We start from the raw sequence: 17,981 nt of genomic DNA on the forward strand, positions 1-17,981 counted from the left end.
AGTTTAATTTAAAATATTTTTAATAAAATTTAGATTATCGTATAATTATTAATCATAATACATTTTATTATTAAATGAAAGTATTATTATAGTTACTACATTAATAGTTTGTCATTTTATTATTAATTTCATTTCAATCCTTTCTAACTTAATTGAAATTCCCAGTTACTAAAATTCAATTAAATTAGTGATCTTAAGAATCCATTTTAAATGAGTTTGAGGAGAAATCTTGAGTGATTTAAAATAATGATGCTGAGTACATAATTTCTTGCAAAAATGGGGAATTGGAATTCTTAAAAGCAAAAATCACTTTAAAAGTAATGTTATAGAATACTCTTTTTTACTCCAACTTTTACTACGAGATAATTCTCACAGAATCTTTTACATAAGCCAAAATCAGCATACCCATTGCTAAACCTCCGAAATAAAAACGCAATAACTCACCATAGAGTCTCAATCTTCTTCCTCTCCCTCGTTCTCTGCAATGTTGAAGTATCGCAGTTCATACATATTCCTGTCCTTGTTGGATGCTATGACCCGTAGCCAGTCGCGAACATTGTGCTTCTTCAAGTATTTCTTTGTCAAGTATTTCAGATACCTGGAAAGTTACTCATTACTAACAGGAATATGGACAAATAGAATGAAGCTGCCAATGGCCATGCTGTAACTGCATATACAATGACCATAACGCTGCAAAAAGGCTGGAACTAGACAATGTATCAAGCCCAGAGATATCAAATGGAAACACGAGTTTAATCCTACTAGCTCTATTCTAGTTTCTACATCATCAACCATAGTCTACACACCAAAAAAAGAATCCTTGTTCTCCATATTAAGCTCCAAACAATTGATCACCTTCTACCGCATGAAGCACAGGAGTTCAAATAAATATTGTTGTTTTAGATTATTCAAACCTGAATGACCTTAAAAATTCCACATGCAATTGCATCTCAAATCTTCAGAAGAGAAATCAAAACTAAAACATGTCTCAGAAATCCAGCAGTACACACATCAAGCCCAAATTTAAAACGAATGATCTACTTGGATAATCACTCCACATTACTGGTTTCTCTCTCTGTCTCCATACTATTGGTATTTCAGACTTAGGTCAGTGCACAAAAGATAGCTGAATCATGGAAGTCAGTATCCTCTTTCAAAATTCAATCTCAATGCTACCATGGATTTCCCACACCATCTCCAAATGGGCCCCTGTAACATCCACTTCAACGTTATAAGATCTGGTTGAGATTTAATGATACCTCAAAAGACAAGTTACCTGCTAACCTGTTAACCTGAATAAACTCCATCAATTGGCCCTATGGGATTGAGAGAGAGAGAGAGAGAGAGCAACACCCCCTCCTCATAAATATGATGTTATAATCCTTTTACAGTGTCAGCCTATGAACCACAATGCATGACAGCACAAAACAACGTTGGACCCATCTAATGACCATTTTGGTGAATCCCAAACCATTTCTAATGATCCAATTGAAGGGGTATCCCATCACTTTGTCTGGTCCCATACTGAACAACTCATAGATCCACATTATAAAGGGCCATAATATGACTTCCAAGAGTTACAAAGTGGGAGTTCAACAGTATGGGTATGTGTGCATTCTCAAGATATTATAGAGAATGCAGATAATAATTTAAAAACATGGCGAAATATGGTACTTAAAAACCATATTTCTATAGGTGAAACCAAACTCCAACACGTCCTCAAAATGCATAATATTTAAAGAGCACAAAACCAAACTTTGTTTTTGGTCTTTCTATTACGATGGGTTTATACCATGCTAAACCCAGGGTTAGTGATGCTCAAACTTGAGACCCCAAAACCTAGAGTACCCCCCACAAGACCCTGAACCACAGCCCAAGTTATAAGCCCTTAACCAACTTGATTATTGTTTTTTATAGCAAATGCTCGTACACAAAATAATCAATGATTCAAGCTTCCAAATCTCAACATGCTACCGAAAACGAAAATAAAAATGCAATTTGCAGATATGTGTGTAGAACACACGGTTTAGCCAGTTAATTGCAGATTTGAACTTAGAAAATCCAGCACCGTAATTTCAAATAAGTCATCATATAAACAGAAAAAAATTCAAAATAAATCATAGAAGAAACAAAATGGGCCCAAAGAGTGAATGAATCCAAAGACAATCCAGCTTCCTTTCTGGAAGAAAATAACTTTAACGACAATATGACCACCATTTTAAACAGGGTGACACCTCATACAAATCACGCTATGCATTCTAAATGAAATTTGATGATATCACTTCTGTTAATTATTCAGAAACAAAGTTTAAGGACATGGAATCAATTTGTAGAAAGAATCCAACAGCAATGCCAACGAGGATGAAGAAACAATTATCAGCCCAAGAAGTAGATTATTTTGCCAAGATAATGATTCCGGCATGTTTATACCGACTCCTCAGTCTCTGGTAGACACATGATGACACTGCTACCACACTCCGGGTCACAATTTTAGAAGTTCAAACTCTATACTTGAACTAACAAAGTAGCTCTGGAAAATGATAAGAAGAACAGGAAATCCTACAGTTACATCTCCACCTACTAAACGAAACATGCGGCAACTGGTTCCAGCTTTTCCTATTCCACCCCCTACACCTCTTGTTCCTTACTATCAGTACTACCCTATGGAATTCACAGTAAGGCGATGCAGAGAAGAGTGCCAATAGACACACCCCAAGTGTCACCAAAGAATCTTCTTCCTTTACAGTTTTGTATCCCCATATGTATCCCCATAGACTGGGTCACCTTCCATTAGGTTGCATGTTTTTAATGTGATCAACTTTCTGCTTTTTCTATCTTAAAAGTATAAACTCAGTGACTCACCATAATTGGAGAAAAAAAATGACCCAGAAACCAAGTAATGTGTAATGGGGATGCACAGGACAAAAGACAAGAGAATAAACAAATCCTGGACTTAAATTCACAGTCCAAAAGATACATGAATTAAATTTACCATAACTAAAAGAATTGCTACCTGAAAATTTAGTTAATCTTATTAGCTATGTACCAGTGAATCACAAGCAGTGTCAGGTCCCAGCAATATTTAACTCCTCTATACCTATAAAGCTTTTTTAGCCCCACAAAACAACAAGGCCATTAGAGACAATCTTACAACGAGTGAGATACACGAATGTTGATTTCCATACACAAATTACTCGAAGGAAAACCTTTCCTGCCGCCACCTTGAATCTTAAGGAGGCATATTTCATCAATTAACATAAAAAAAAAGAATCGAAACGGCATGATTTGCCCATAAAATGGAATTAAAAATATAAAGCAATTACATTGTACAACTATGCAATTCAGTCGGAACGAGGAATAGTACCGCTTGGAGAGAGCACTATCCGAAGTGACAGTGATCTTGTTCTTGTCGCGTGTAATGGTGATAGTATCACCCAGAGCCCCGGCTTTACCGCCCACCTTAATCCTCTCCTGAAGGAACTTCTCGAGAGACGCAATGTCCATGATCTTGTCCTCTACAGGCTTCAAGCAGTCGATAGTGAAGGTCGCTCCCTTCTTCTTTCCCTTGGGACCTGCAGCACTCCCTCGACTCATTTTAACCTCTCCCCTCTTCTAATTTCCGACTCTCTACGTTTCCTGAAATACGCACAGAAAAAAAGAACATATAAGACAACTAAAACGGCAACCGAACAGCGGTTTCAACTGCAGAATAAATGATGATAGCTCACCCACAGTTGGAGATCGGGATTCGTTGTCTGCGCCGGAGGGTGTAGTATTAGGTTTTTTGGAGGAGGAGAAGGTTTTAAGGTCCTCGTTAATCACACTAGTGGCACGTGACGCTGGTCTGATGAATCTGGACCGCTTGGTAACAACCAGACCGGATGTCGAACCGGAAATGGTGCTCAAACAATGCTAACCAACTTTTATCACTCATCTCGGAATTTGGTGGAGAGTGAGAAGAGAATTTGGAAGTTGATCACGAATGGTAAAATGATGCCAAGTCAATGTTTTTATTATGCCCTTTATATGGACGTGATGTTGCAGAGGCAGAGGCAGAGGCAGAGAGAAGGATTTAATGGAGAGGATTTGGTTCAATTCCGCCTCAAATTTTGTATGGGATTTTCATCTCAAATCTTCTGGGTTTAATGAATTTCTTTTTTTTTTAATCGAAGTAGTCTATGCCAAAATCAAAGTGAATTTACTAAATTTACTATTTAGAGCATTTGTCAATAATTTTTACAGGCGGTGTGCCACGCCAACCTGCTGCAATCTGTAGCCATCGACCCAGAAAATGTTATAACTGCAATTTCCTTTGGCCCTGCTCCGAACGCCGTCTTTCCCACCCACAACCTCCGCTTGTTGCTTCTTGTGATTCTTGAGAGTCTTCCCTTGTTGGTTGGCTTCCCTTCCTTTCAAACGAGAAATATGCGTTTAACTTGTTCGGGAACAAATATGGACCCGGAGATAGGATTCGACTTTCCGTGCGCTTCTGTGACAATCGACTCCATTCTTCGTTTCGGAGTGGTATACTCTCACATCAGTGATCAGAGACCTTCCATTTTCTTTTAAAGGGTGTTCTGCATTGTTGACTTGCTTTAACTTTTCAAATTGACTGTTCAGTTTGGTGGTGCTGTGTCTGATATGTTCTCGTTGAGTATTTATCTTTCTTATATATCGATTTTATTGATGTAAAAATGGTGTTGCATACGTTGACTATGAATCAAGTTTTTATCCTTTCAGGCGGGTTGTGGTTGGGGCTTCTTCACTGGCCAGCATGAAGCTGATAAAAAAGGTCAGTCTTGTGCTTTTGTATTGTATTATTGTCTTGTTAAGCTGAGTTTATTATTAATCTGCACTTTCTGGAAGGTGTTTATCTATTTAGGATGCACAGGCTAGGGTTGAAGAGTGAAATATAGTTTCAGTACTTCTGTTTATTACTTTACACTCTCCACGAATTAAATTCAGGCTTATCCCACTTGTTTTCTTGCTGTCTATTTCTTCTCTTCCTCTTTCAAATTAGGCATTGCTGGCAGATCCAAAGCTTCTTTTGTGGTAAGAAAATATCGTTATGTGCTATCAAATAATATTTTTATCACATAATTCTCACCTTCAGTTTTGCACAAATTTTATGTTCTTGATGCTCGACTGTCTAATCTTTTGCAGATTAAGTCAGTGGGAAAGTATGGACTGCAATGTGGTAAATATACATGCTTTGCCTCATGTACAAATGTTTTCAGTGGTGAACAAAAGTTTTAACTGTGGCTTCATCGGTAAATTTGGACCTGAATGTTGGTTGCTGGTATTTGTAATTTCCTTTAAGAATAAAGGAGATTTTGGGTCAGGACACTTTCTGCACATCTCTACTCCAGTTTGGGGTCTATTAAATGTAAATAGATGATACTCCTTTCTGCAAGTAGTCCCTCAAATGTTTTTTCATTTCTGTGCATCTCTAGTTCAAAATATGTCATTAATATTTTTTTCTGGAGCATTTGATTTAAGAACCTCAGGTGTAGCTTCGCTCTGTAGTACATGGATTCTCATTCATTTTCTTACTCATTTATTATCTTCTCATCTGTTTTCACATTCAATTTTCTAAATACATTGTTACTTCCTCTCCATTCTAGTGAAGAAATCGAAAACCTTAAACTGCACATATAGTTTAAACTAGTATGAACCGTCCCTGTAGTCAAACTTGATTTTAGCATAGAATCGAAGTTTTCTAGTGGAAATTGAGCTTATTCCCTCTATCTATGTATCTATTTATTGGTTTGAACTAGGAGAACTGCAGTGGTTATTCACAGTCTTAGATCTATAGGCATGGATGATCCAAATAGAGTGAGATCTGTTCTCTAATGCAAGAAAAGTGGCCTTTCAAATGAAGATGAGGTTGAATGTAGGGAAAACCTTCTCCACTTATGATCCCCATGCATCTTTATGAGATTAGTTGCACACTGAGTGGTAGTGATTTTGCTTAAAATCATTTCCACAGGGAAACAATGAGGCAGTAGATGCCCTGCATGGTGAATGTCTTTGAGTAGAGTGGGATTAGAATGTGACAGGATTCCAGTTTCTTTATCGCTCAGTTTGTTCTATGTTTGTTGATGAGCAGTTCCATACATTGTAGTTCTTCTCTCGTTTAAATTTCAAAAATTGCATTTAGTGATATATATGTCTTGCCTCTTCTTTGTAGGTCACTTTCTTTTGCTCGACTAAGGGTATCATTCGTTTTGCATTTTTAGGACTCTTTGCAGGAATGTTTTCTGCCACACGCTGTGGTATCCAGAGATACCGAATGGAGAAGGATTGGGTTAGTTTTCCTGATTTTTAATTCAAGTTTCTTGATGTTAATTGTTAAAATTTATCTGCTCCCAGAAAAAGAAGTCAAAACTGATCTGTGATTTTCATATATTAGTTACTCATTGTCAAAATTAAAAGGTGGTCATGACCGTCATCACTATTAATCTTGAAGTTTATTTCCTTGATAATCATTAACTGTTACTCTATAAATTGTCTTCTTAAGATAGACCTTGCTTAAAATGCAAAGATTATGGTACTTGCTCTTGTCTCATCTGGATGCATAAAACCCCCCACCATCTCTTATAAAGTGAAGCCCGCATCATTCAGGTGATATTTCCTGTTTTCAAAAAGAGCACAAACTTTTGAAGCATCCCGAAAAATAAAACGATAAGAAAATCATGTTTATTTTGACTGATCTTCTTGTAGTTGTGTTTTTTTAGTTTTTTTTTTTTTTTTTTATCTCCAATAGGAAACTCATTTTGCTTTTGGACTTAACTTTTTTGTCGACAGGAAGAATTTGGATTAAAAATTTTCCATCTTCTAATACCGATAGAAAAATCAGAAAATTTTGGTCAAGCGGAAAAAATTTTAATTTGCAATTTTCTTGTATTATTTCTTATTAGCACAATGACACCCTTAAGAACAAGAGGGTAACCAAGAACATTTTATCCTTACTAAACGGAGCACATTTATGTCAGCCCCTATGAGCCTTAAATGAGTTGGGGTTTATAAAAAAGAAAGACATTTATAAGAGTGGGAGTTCAACAATATGAGGAAAGGAAAAAAAAAATACATCTATGCCTGAGGATATCAGAATGTCCTTGATCATTTTGTTTCAATTGTCTGTGAAATATTTGAGGAATTTATCCTTCCTTTTTACTGGTTTGCTGAAGAGAGTAGTGAGTTTGTGCAGGTGAATGCTTCTATTGCAGGAGCTGTTACTGGAGCTGCTTTGGCAGCAAGGACCCGTAGCTGGACCCAAGTCTTTGGCTCGGCCATGTTAGTATCTGCCATGACTACTGTAGCTGATTATTCTACGGCAACGTGATGGCATAACTCTTCCCTTAGCTTGCTTCAAAGAAACTTGTAGATTGGCCTGCACTATGGTGGTTTCGATGAGAAAATTAAAACGCATCAAACCTATGGATTTTGCTTTGTCCTCGTTTCTTTTTGTTTTTTAACCGAATTAAATCAGTCTCTGCTTCTCTCATTTGTTGTAGTTCTAATTTCTAAATTTCTGGTTCCATTAATCTAATAATGCGGAATGGATTTCTAAAAGCAAGGGAAAGCTTAATTGTTTTCTTCCTCTTGCAATATCTTGTGTTATATGTTAAGATTTACTCTGAGATTTCTCCCTTAAGGAGAAATCATGTAAATATTCTGTAAATCTGGTGATTGTGTAATTCCGTTAATCACTCATAATTCTTCCATGTATATTCTGTAATACGGTTATTTAAGTCGATGATGTGAATAAGAAATTAATATTGAAAGTAAAGTATTATTTTCGACTTGGTATCAGAGTCGGAGAATCATCTCCTTTTCCTTCTCATTGCCAAAGAGTAGAGCGAAAGCTTTGTTTCGTAGTCTATCATAGCCGAAAAACAGAGCGAGTCGACGAACTCTGTTTCGTCGCGAAACAGAGTTTATGCCGACAACCGTAATCGAGCCACTGTTTGGCCTTCCATCAGAAAGCTTCGACGATCGACGACTCGCCGCGAAATAGAGTTGTTCGGAAGTTCCGTAGGCCGTCGACGACCGTAGTTGAGCCACTGCTCAACCTTCCATTAGAAAGCTTCGTCGACTGACGAAAAAAAAAAGGGAAAGCCTCACAGGCACCGCACCAGCGTGCGTCTCAACGAAGACGGACCTCACAATTTGCACCGACGACGGCCTTCCAGAAAACTGTTAGCCCAATCGGCGTCGGCGAAGGGGAAGAGACGTACTGTCGAGAAAAAGAAGTTGCGTCTCGACGAAGAAGAGAATTTGAACAAGTCTGTGGCAAAATTCTCAGAAAAGACCCGATATTGGATATTGAAGAAGCCTATGCTTATGTACGTCATGACTCTGTTCGTAGAACCACTTTAAATAGTGAAGTTGATTGTGTTGAGACATCTGCAATGGTAGTACGTCGACCTAAACCTAAAACAGCTCGACCAACTGGTCCTAACAGTGATCAAAATTGAACATTAGGATCTCAGAATCGTAGCTATGAGGTTAGAACAACCAAACCAGAGCGCATTTGTACTCACTGTGGTGAGACTGGGCATACAAACTCACGATGTTATGAACTTATCGGGTATCCAGAATGGTGGGATCCTACAAAAGTGCCTCGCAAACAGAACTCCAAATAAAATAATCATGTTTCCGTTGTAGTAGCAAAACCTTCCACCTCTCACACAACTAAGGATGCATCAATCTTAATCGCTACATTTGGTAAGGTTCTTAATACTTCCACTCCTAGTAGAATTAGTGAATGGATAATTGATTCTGGTGCTACTGATCATATGACCTTTGACAATCATCATGTTAAAAGTATGAAACCATCTAAACAACATATCGTATCTACAGCAAATGGTACTCCATCTTACGTTATTGGAGAAGGTTCTATCACTCTCACTAAAAATCTGAGTCTTGATTATGTATTAGTTGTTCTAACCTTCAATCATAATCTATTATCAGTTGCTCAAATAACTCGTATTTTGCATTGTATTGTGTTTTTTTGGCCTAACCTTTGTGGTTTTAAGGACATTCGAACTCAGAAGACAATTGGGTATGGTACTAGAAGGGGGAAACTCTATTACCTTGATCTGCAGCCAAAAAGTTTTCATCAGTTAGCCCAAGCGTTCTCCATGAAGAATAAATCAGCAGATTCTGACATTTGGTTATGGCATAAACGGTTGGGTCATTCATCCTTTGGTTATTTAAAGAAATTGTTTCCTACACTTTTTGAAAAATTATCTATTTCAGATTTTCAGTGTGATATATGTGAATTGGCGAAAAACCATCGTGTTCCATTCCCAATAAGCATGAATAGGAGTCCAACACCTTTATGATTATTCGCTCTGATGTGTGGGGTCCAGCAAATATAGCCTCCCTTAGTGACAAACGGTGGTTTGTTTCTTTTATTGATAATCACACCCGTATGACTTGGATTTGTTTAATGAAGTCAAAAAGTGAAGTTAGTTCGTTGTTCAAACAATTTCACAGAATGATAGTCACTCAGTATCATTCTACAATACGAACTCTTCGAAGTGACAATGGTGGAGAATTTGTGAATCAAAGTTTCAAAGAATATCTAGATGATCATGGTATTACTCATCAAACTACTTCTCCGTACACCCCTCAGCAAAATGGGGTTGCAGAGCGAAAGAACCGCCACCTTCTTGAAGTTGTTCGTGCTTCCTTGTTTGAAGCTCATATGTCTGCAAGTTACTAGGGTGAAACCATCACAACTGTAGCTTACCTTATCAATCGAATACCCTCGAGTATGTTACAATTTAAGACTCCTTTGAGTGTTCTTCATAAAACCATAAGTTCACCTGCTGTGCCGAATTTGCCACCTAAAGTTTTTGGGTGTGTAACCTTTATTCACTTCCATAAGTCATTGAGACATAAATTGGAACCCCGAGCCCTCAAGTGTGTTTTTGTTGGTTATGCTCAACATCAGAAAGGTTATCGTTGTTATCATCCTCCATCTCGCAAATTGTTTGTCACTCTTGATGTGGTATTTCACGAAAAAAACATGTATTATTCTACTCTCGAGTCTTCAATACAAGGGGAGAACATGATTAAATTGAAGACCTTTAATCATCATTTGGATATCTTGGATACTACAAGTGGTCAATATTCTGATTACAGCTGTGGACATCAAAACGATACAAATAAACTTGATTCACAGGATAGAGAAAGACAAGACTAGATGGAAGTGATGCAACCAGAGTCTCAGCTGCCATCTTCCCCCCTTCATAATGTACCAATGGATCAATTGCCTTATGAGTCCGAGTCCTTGTCTGAACCTCAGGTAAGTTCCGAAACTCAACTACGAGTGCTACCTCATCGAACCACAAGAGGAAAACCTAGGGTCAATTATGAACCTCTTCTCACCTCTACATCTCAATATCCTATGCATAATTTTGTGTCTTATCATAGATTGTCAAAGACAAATGAAGTATTTGTGAATCAATTATCTGTTATATCTATTCCTAATAGTGTGTAGGAAGCCATGAATGAAGAAATGAGGTCCCTCTAAAAGAATTCAACATGGGAAGTGGTTGACCTACCTGTAGGCAAGACACCAGTTGGATGCAGGTGGGTATTTACCATTAAATATAAAGCCGATGGCACCATTGAAAGGTTCAAAGCAAGGCTTGTCGCCAAAGGATATACTCAAACCTACGGGATCGATTATATGGAGACATTCACACCAGTGGCCAAAATCAACACTGTTCGGATTCTACTATCTCTAGCTGTGAATCTTGACTGGCCCTTATATCAGTTTGATGTAAAAAATGCATTTTTGCACGGAGATCTCCAAGAAAAAGTGTATATGGAATTACCTCCTGGATGCATTATGCAAAACAAAGGATGCAAACAAGTATGTAAACTGAGGAAATCCCTATATGGTTTGAAGCAGTCCCCGAGGTCGTGGTTTGGAAGGTTCACGAATTTTATGAAATCTATCGGATACAAGCAAAACAACTCAGATCATACTCTCTTCCTGAATATAACAAGGAAGTCATCACAGCTCTTATTGTATATGTTAATGATATGATAGTAACTGAGAATGATCCAGAAGAAAAGAAATCATTGCAAAGTCGTCTTGCTAGAGAATTTGAAATGAAGAATCTTGGCTACTTAAAAATATTTTCTTGGCATTGAAGTGTCCAGATTAAAGGAAGAAATTTTTCTATCTCAACGAAAATATGTTTTGGACTTATTGAAGGAAACTGGTATGCTAGTATGTAGTCCAGTCAGTACTCCTATGGAAAAAAATCTGAAACTGGGAACACATTCAGATCAAGTCCCTGCTAACAAGGAGCATTATCAGAGACTAGTTGGGAGGTTAATGTATCTTGCACATACTCGACCAGACTTAGTTTATGTACTAAGTGTGGTTAGTCAATTTATGCACTCTCCAAGTGAAGAACATATAAATGCCGTAAACCGTATCCTGTGCTACTTGAAATCATCTCCAGGAAAGGAATTTTATTTAACAAGGGAGGTAACTTGAAAATTGAAGGTTATACTGATGCCGATCGGGTTGGGTCAATAGAAGATCGACAGTCTACATTTGGATACTTTACATTTGTAGGTGGAAATTTGGTCACTTGGAGAAGTAAGAAACAAGAGGTGGTGTCTAGATTGTCAGCTGAAGCCGAATACAGGAGAATGACCAAGGCAATATGTGAATTATTATGGATCAAAAATTTGATACAAGAACTACATATTGAGCAGACAAGTCCTATGAAATTATATTGTGACAATAAGGCAGCATGTGATATTGCTCACAACCCAGTCCAGCATGATAGAACTAAACATGTTGAAGTTGATAGACACTTTATTAAAGAAAAGTTAGAAGCAAGAATCATTGAAGTCCCTCATGTTCGATCTGAGGATCAACTTGCCGATGTGCTAACCAAAGCAGTGTCTTACCGAGCTTTTAACAAATGTCTTAACAAGTTGGGCGTGAGTGATATCTATGCACCATCTTGAGGGGGAGTGTTAAGATTTACTATGAGATTTCTTCCCTTAAGGAGAAATCATATAAATATTCTGTAAATCAGGTGATTGTGTAATCCCGTTAATCACTCATAATTCTTCCATGTATATTCTGTAAAATGGCTATTTAAGCCGATGATGTGAACGAGAAATTAAGATTGAGAGTGAAGTATTATTTTCGACTTTATACTGCTATTTTAACAAAAATGATAAGAAAGTGTTGAAAAAACCATCTAAGGATGGAGCTACATAGAGGGCCGGATCCCGGAGGTGCAAACATCACTCACAGGCCAAAGAGGATGATGAAAATCTACTTGAAAAACTGAAGAAAACACTTCGTGGTTTCAGAGAACTGTTCTCCGTGGCCCGTCCCTTTTTTTTAGAATGGTCAACTTTATCAGACATTTGACGCATGGTTCCTTTGACGTTCCCAGTCCCGGACATTCCGGGAGAAATTCCAGGAACGAAATTCAACTAAACATAGAGCAGCTGTGTTCTATTTGTTTCCCCTCTTTGTCTTTCTTCTTCCCATGGTTTTCAGGGACAATCAGCCCCACTCAAGCAGGCGACCCCTCGCACAAAATTTCTAGGTATTCCTCGAGTTCTTCGAGTTTGATACAAAAAGTTTGCTGGTTTTTTATTGATTCCGTATTTGATATTCGATCTTGTGTCACCTTTGAGTTCTCAGCTCTTTCGAAGCTCTGGGTCTGTTGCTTGATTAAGGCAAATAAGTCGAAATGAGAAAGGCTGTGGACTACGAAGAGGTAATTATTTAGGGTTGTGGCGTAGAACCGCTCGCTTCTACGTCTTTTCTCATGTCGGAATCTGAAACCTTAAATTGTTGATTTTGATGAACATCCCAGACTTTCACGAAGAACTCTCGGGGCTTGAATATTTTCACATGTCGATGGCTACCGCGTTCGGAAGTGAAAGCCGTCATTTTCATTTGCCATGGTATACAATTCCGGCCGGCTAGTGATTCTCCTTGCCTTTTTGTCTTTCTGGTTTTATTACTCTTCTGACTCGAAGTCTTTCTGCGAATTTTCAGCCTGGGCCTTCGAGTGCAGCAATTATATGAAAGGTAATGAAGAAATTACAGGAAATTTCCTCGTTTCGGCTCGATTTGCATGATTTAAAGTTGTTTTCTATTTGCTGTTCTGCATCCTTGATCAAGCCCAATTATTAATGGAGAAACTCTCTCTCCCCCTCCCCCTCCCCCCAACCATTGCATTGAGAATTTGTAAATGTAATAACCAGATATTGGAAGGAATCTAGCTGGGTCGGGATACGCAGTGTTCGGTTTGGATTGTGAAGGGCACGGTCGATCGCAGGGGCAGCGTGGTCAAGTCAAGAAGTTTGAGTACCTTGTAGATGACTGTGAAGACAACTTCAAGGAATTTTGCAGTGAGCAAGCCCTTTAATTTCTTCTCGTTTCATGGCAATCTCTCTCTCTCTCTCTCTCTCACAGAAAGAGTTTTTTTGCCTCCCGTGAATCGCAGAAAAAGAGGCATATCGGAAGAAGCCAAGGTTTCTGTATGGAGACGACATGGGCGGAGCATTGGCGTTACTTCTTCACAAGAGGGATCCCGTCTTCTGGAATGGAGCGATTCTCGTCGCACCCATGTGTCGGGTAGGTTTTTAGGGTTTTCCATGCATCTGGAAATGTAATTCATCTCGTTTCTCTTGTTTAAAAGATGCCAAGTGATGATGCTCTGGTGCAGATCAAGGAGGAGTACCTTCCTTCCTCTGCAATGATCAATATGATGGGCAAAGTGGAAGCCCTCTTCTCCAAATGGAAAGTCATCCCCAACTACGTCATCGAAGCTGGCTTTAAGGACCCTGTTAAACGAGAAGCGGCAAGCCAGACTTTTTAATTATTTCCTCCTCTCATGCTGTACTCGGGACTGACTGATGATCGATGATCGATTTGTTCAATTGTGCAGGCAAAACGGAACAAGATGATTTATCAGGGGAAAGTACGGGTGAGAACGGTGACGGAATTGGTAAAAGGTGCTGCGCAAGTTTGGGAAATAATGAACGAGGTTAACTGCCACTCAACCCGATGGATCGACACAAGAGAAACTAACAAAGCTTAATTAAACTTTTCTGCAACTCGGTAAATGATCATCACTGGTTAATTTCTGTGTAGGTAACGATGCCCCTCCTAATCGTGCACGGCGAGCAGGATGCAATTATCGAACCGTCCATCTCTCGGAAACTACACGAACGCGTCAGCAGCAGTGACAAGACCTTGAAGATATACCCGGAGATGTGGCACAGTCTAGTAAACGGGGAGACGGACGAGAACGTGGAGCTGGTCATGTCCGATATGATCTCCTGGTTGGAAGAACGGGCACCCAAAGCGGCCGTCTGCGACGCTGCAACCGTCGCCATACCGACGCGTCGTGAAAATCTTGAAATGCGCGACAGTCTTGACGGGTCTGGCAGTGTGGAGGGGGACGGGACTGGAAGCGAGAGGTGGTACAGCAAGGGGAATGGAAGCCCGGAGACGGAGAACCTCCTATGCGAGTGGTCGTCGCCGGACAGCATCCACTTTCAGCACGTAGTTATCTGACAGCACGGACTCCAGTGGGACTATTTGCGTCCGCCGGGTGGCTCTTCAAAACCCATAAAGGACGCCTGGGAAGGAAGCTCCCTAATTGTTTGGATGAAGAATCTGGGGTTGTGTAGAATCGTTTTTTTTTGTGTTCCAAGAATCTGGGAGTCAATGAGAACGAAAAATAGAACAATTTTTTTTATTAATTCGGTAATTTTACCTTTTTACTAATTTATAATTTATTAAATGGAACCAATCCATTTTACCTTTTTGCTGTTTTGAGATCATTTTGAGAGACGTGATCGTTTGTTCCGATTTTTGCAAGGCAAACCTTCGTCCCCGGCGGAGCATAAGACAGTTTGCTAGCCTATTGATTAATCGCCGGCGACACAGCTCTGATTTGGCTGAGAAGGTTGGAAACCACAGCTGCTTCTCTGACATTAGTAGTTACTCCTTTTTTAATACTTTCCTCTTTCATTCACGGGAGACCTACCTGTCCATTCACATGTTCGATCTCTCCCTCATCTGTTTCTCTTCTTTTTTCGTCTTTCATGTCCCTTTCTTCTTTAATTCATCTCATCTTTCTCTTGCCTCGGGGTAGAAAAAAAACCAATCTGAGGAAACCTTCCATCCTCTCTATAAGAGAGAACCCTTTTGATCGCTTTGGGGAGCACTTCATCTTATGTCTTTCTTAGTATGATGTCGCTTTCTCTGCCATTGTTTTACTGGATGTATTCCTACATTCTCCTCCCTTCTTTTCTTCTCCTCTCCCTTTGCCTACAAGCCTGAATTCCACAACCAAACGTTTTCTGAAGCTCAAATCACAGCACTCATAGAGGAAGTTGTTAGTTAAATACAAATGGTAAGGGTGATGAGCACCTCTTATCTCGCGTTAGTCCTGCTCCTTGCTGCTGCAGTTAACCATGCAAGTTGCAGGCCGTCAAACGCAGACGACAACGTCAGGCGTGCATGCAGTGTGACTCGCTACCGAGATCTCTGTATCCATTCCCTATCTTCCTTCTCCGGATCGGCCAAACGCAGCCCCTACAGATGGGCCAGGGCTTCGGTTTCGGTCACCCTCTCCGAGGCCAAAAACGTTGGAAGGTACCTCTCGAGGTTGAGAAGGAACGGAGGAGCGAAAGGAAGGGCGAAGCTGGCTTTACTAGATTGCATCGAGTGTTTTCAAGAAGCCGTCGATGAGCTGCACCGTTCCCTCGGTGAGATGAGAACGCTGGAGAAGAAGACGTTTGAGATACAGATGGGAAACGTGGAGACGTGGATCAGCGCAGCTCTTACGTACGGAGAGACATGCATCGATGGATTTGGTGGCAGCGAGGGTAGGCTGGCGAGTTCTCTTCTTCACAGGGTCGAAAATTTTACGCATTTCACGAGCAACGCTTTGGCACTGGTGAACAAGTTGGCTTCCGCCGGCCCCTAGAGGTTGGTATAAAGGAAAACCCTAGACCAAGCCAGGCCAGGCGGATCAGCAGAAAGTGAAGATCTAGGTAGAGCCATCTATGGATTAAGTCCAGTTAGGGGAATTTGGCAGGGGTCTTGCCTGCCCTCTCAACTGGGATCAATCCCATAAACGAGCTAAGAATACTCTTTTGAAAATTATCTTAATGGATGTATTTGATAAATACATCATATTTTTATATTATCTGTATTTTGTTTTTCTCCTGGGGTGTTTGATGGGGCACTTTGCATCACATTCCATGTTATTTTAATGAAAGTACCTTATGTTAGATAAGTTATGTATGTTCAGAGTTCCTACCACATTTGTCTTGTGCCACACGACACACTGAGTCAAGGATACAACAGAACTCACGCGAGTGTATAGGACACTCCGGTTCTCTGCCACAAGCTCCACTGATGATGAAGAAGAAGAAGAAAGAAGACGAAGAAAAACAAGCCAAAAAAAAATTGAATCGATAATGACTAAAATCTATAAATAATGGAGTGTTTCCAATATTGCAGTTTGGTCACTTCTCCCTCCCTGATCTGGATGAAAAAGAAAGAACATGAACCAGTCAATGCCGAAAACAGTCTAACGTGTATGCCACGAAGCGCAAACTAACTACAATCTTTCAGAAATGTCGAATGATCTTTTGCAGACGACGCTAAAGACTAGGGCAAGAGGGACGGATAAAAAAAAAAAGACTGCCATGCGGAAACCTGCAAACCAAATTCCTAAAAATTGGGACTTGTTATATGGAGAATCAAGCAAATTAACTAAACGGATGAATATGTCAGAAGAAAAAGGATATGATTGTCTTGACAGGATTGAACTTGTAATGCACGGGAGACGCCGGGCAAGCGAGATGGTAGATTTGATCCACCTCCAACAGTAGCGGCTCCACCACATCGTGCCGGATGAGCTCAAACCTCGGATTCCCAAAATGATGCATCACATTCTCCTTCCTCCCCGTGAAGAAATTATCCACCACGATCACACTGTCGCCGCGCTTCATCAGTCGATCCACCAAGTGGCTTCCCACGAAACCGGCCCCGCCGGTCACCACGATCCTCAGACCTTTCCGCTTCAACCCGAGGGGGATCTTTCCTCCCGGATTGAAGCTGTAACTCGGTAGAGATTCGTACGCCACTCGGTGACTCACGGATTCCAGCGCCGTGAAATCGGTCATCACCGGGCGAGTTTTGCTCGCGGACCCTGGAGCGCGGGACGCCATGGTGAACACGAGGGTTGCCATAGCCATTCCAACGAGGGCGAAGAGGAGTCGCTGCTCCCGCAGCATGTACCTGATGGGACGCGAAACGGCCAACCATGGCTTCGGGGGTTTGGGCGAGTAGCTGTCAGACATCGGTTGGCTCTCATGGCCCCTGTAAACCAGCTCGGAACCCATCACGGAGTCCCAGAAGGTCTGGATCTTCCTCGCTAGAATCTCCTCCGATCACTCACCGGAACAGAATTCAAAACCTCTGAATTCCCTGACTCAAATTTTATAGATACCGCAGAAGAAAACGAGTTCAATGTATAGAAACTCAATAAACATTAGCATCTTCAGATCGAACTAAACAAATATTACATGAAGAAATTTTGCGGTTGTTGTTCAATATTGATGGCTGCAACAGCATAAAAGAGTAAAAAACAGAGAACGGTAGAAAACGAAAAGAAATAACCCTTTTTTTTTTCTTCAAATTAAAATGGGAAAGGAAACCGAGAAGCACCTCACAAGCTGGAGAAAATGAAGTGTCGTTCCTGAGATCCAGGTGAGCTGAACAGCCTTCCGGCGAGGCAGCAGCTTCTAGCCGTTACCCTCCGGAAATTCGCCGGTAAAATCTCCCTCCCGGCGCGTTCAAAACGCCTTTCCTACTCTATAACCTTCCGAGAAGGCTTAAATAAAACCCCGAATTTTCACTTAATTCCAAAATAGCCCACATGTAGTAG

At 40.2% G+C, this 17,981-nt stretch overlaps 5 protein-coding genes and 2 long non-coding RNA genes across 10 annotated transcripts; 5 read left to right on the top strand and 2 right to left on the bottom strand.

The window, feature by feature from the left end:
* Positions 1–290: 290 nt before the first annotated feature.
* On the bottom strand, positions 291–3,822 carry LOC137960173 (large ribosomal subunit protein eL22z-like). Of its 2 annotated transcripts, none has more exons than XM_068807687.1 (3): positions 3,729–3,822; positions 3,365–3,636; positions 291–598 (listed from the first exon to the last, which is right to left on the bottom strand). In XM_068807687.1, exons 2-3 carry the CDS (start codon positions 3,592–3,594, stop codon positions 454–456), a joined length of 375 nt encoding a protein of 124 aa, XP_068663788.1. In that variant the 5' UTR covers positions 3,595–3,636; positions 3,729–3,822; the 3' UTR covers positions 291–453. The 2 variants fall into 2 exon arrangements, with proteins under 2 accessions (XP_068663788.1, XP_068663789.1); XM_068807688.1 differs by having other exon boundaries at positions 3,733–3,787.
* Positions 3,823–4,074: 252 nt separating this feature from the next.
* Positions 4,075–7,507, top strand: LOC137960172 (outer envelope pore protein 16-4, chloroplastic). 2 transcript variants are annotated; one of them, XM_068807685.1, is made up of 7 exons: positions 4,075–4,111; positions 4,243–4,524; positions 4,741–4,792; positions 5,021–5,052; positions 5,164–5,197; positions 6,240–6,307; positions 7,211–7,507. In XM_068807685.1, exons 1-7 carry the CDS (start codon positions 4,076–4,078, stop codon positions 7,343–7,345), a joined length of 639 nt encoding a protein of 212 aa, XP_068663786.1. In that variant the 5' UTR covers position 4,075; the 3' UTR covers positions 7,346–7,507. The 2 variants fall into 2 exon arrangements, with proteins under 2 accessions (XP_068663786.1, XP_068663787.1); XM_068807686.1 differs by having other exon boundaries at positions 7,230–7,507.
* Positions 7,508–12,556: 5,049 nt separating this feature from the next.
* Positions 12,557–12,911, top strand: LOC137958436 (uncharacterized). Its single transcript, XR_011113986.1, has 3 exons — positions 12,557–12,605; positions 12,704–12,779; positions 12,879–12,911. It is a non-coding gene; the product is annotated as an uncharacterized lncRNA (long non-coding RNA).
* On the top strand, positions 12,905–13,604 carry LOC137958435 (uncharacterized). The gene is made up of 4 exons (XR_011113985.1): positions 12,905–12,969; positions 13,064–13,096; positions 13,273–13,419; positions 13,515–13,604. It is a non-coding gene; the product is annotated as an uncharacterized lncRNA (long non-coding RNA).
* Positions 13,605–13,709: 105 nt separating this feature from the next.
* On the top strand, positions 13,710–14,750 carry LOC137958723 (caffeoylshikimate esterase-like). The gene is made up of 3 exons (XM_068805817.1): positions 13,710–13,871; positions 13,959–14,057; positions 14,165–14,750. Exons 1-3 carry the CDS (start codon positions 13,710–13,712, stop codon positions 14,588–14,590), a joined length of 687 nt encoding a protein of 228 aa, XP_068661918.1. The 3' UTR covers positions 14,591–14,750.
* A 558-nt stretch (positions 14,751–15,308) lies between these two features.
* On the top strand, positions 15,309–16,260 carry LOC137960445 (pectinesterase inhibitor 6). Its single transcript, XM_068808076.1, has one exon. It carries the CDS (start codon positions 15,432–15,434, stop codon positions 16,008–16,010), a length of 579 nt encoding a protein of 192 aa, XP_068664177.1. The 5' UTR covers positions 15,309–15,431; the 3' UTR covers positions 16,011–16,260.
* Positions 16,261–16,759: 499 nt separating this feature from the next.
* LOC137960439 (UDP-glucuronic acid decarboxylase 2-like) lies at positions 16,760–17,885 on the bottom strand. Of its 2 annotated transcripts, none has more exons than XM_068808070.1 (2): positions 17,762–17,885; positions 16,760–17,512 (listed from the first exon to the last, which is right to left on the bottom strand). In XM_068808070.1, exon 2 carries the CDS (start codon positions 17,434–17,436, stop codon positions 16,822–16,824), a length of 615 nt encoding a protein of 204 aa, XP_068664171.1. In that variant the 5' UTR covers positions 17,437–17,512; positions 17,762–17,885; the 3' UTR covers positions 16,760–16,821. The 2 variants fall into 2 exon arrangements, with proteins under 2 accessions (XP_068664171.1, XP_068664170.1); XM_068808069.1 differs by having other exon boundaries at positions 16,760–17,521.
* Between the last annotated feature and the right edge of the window lie 96 nt (positions 17,886–17,981).

Source organism: Aristolochia californica, unplaced genomic scaffold, assembly GCF_029961685.1.
Source record: "Aristolochia californica isolate CCGP_79_NKW_82.1479 unplaced genomic scaffold, dmAriCali1.0.hap1 SCAF_3, whole genome shotgun sequence".
Classification (NCBI taxonomy): domain Eukaryota; kingdom Viridiplantae; phylum Streptophyta; class Magnoliopsida; order Piperales; family Aristolochiaceae; genus Aristolochia; species Aristolochia californica.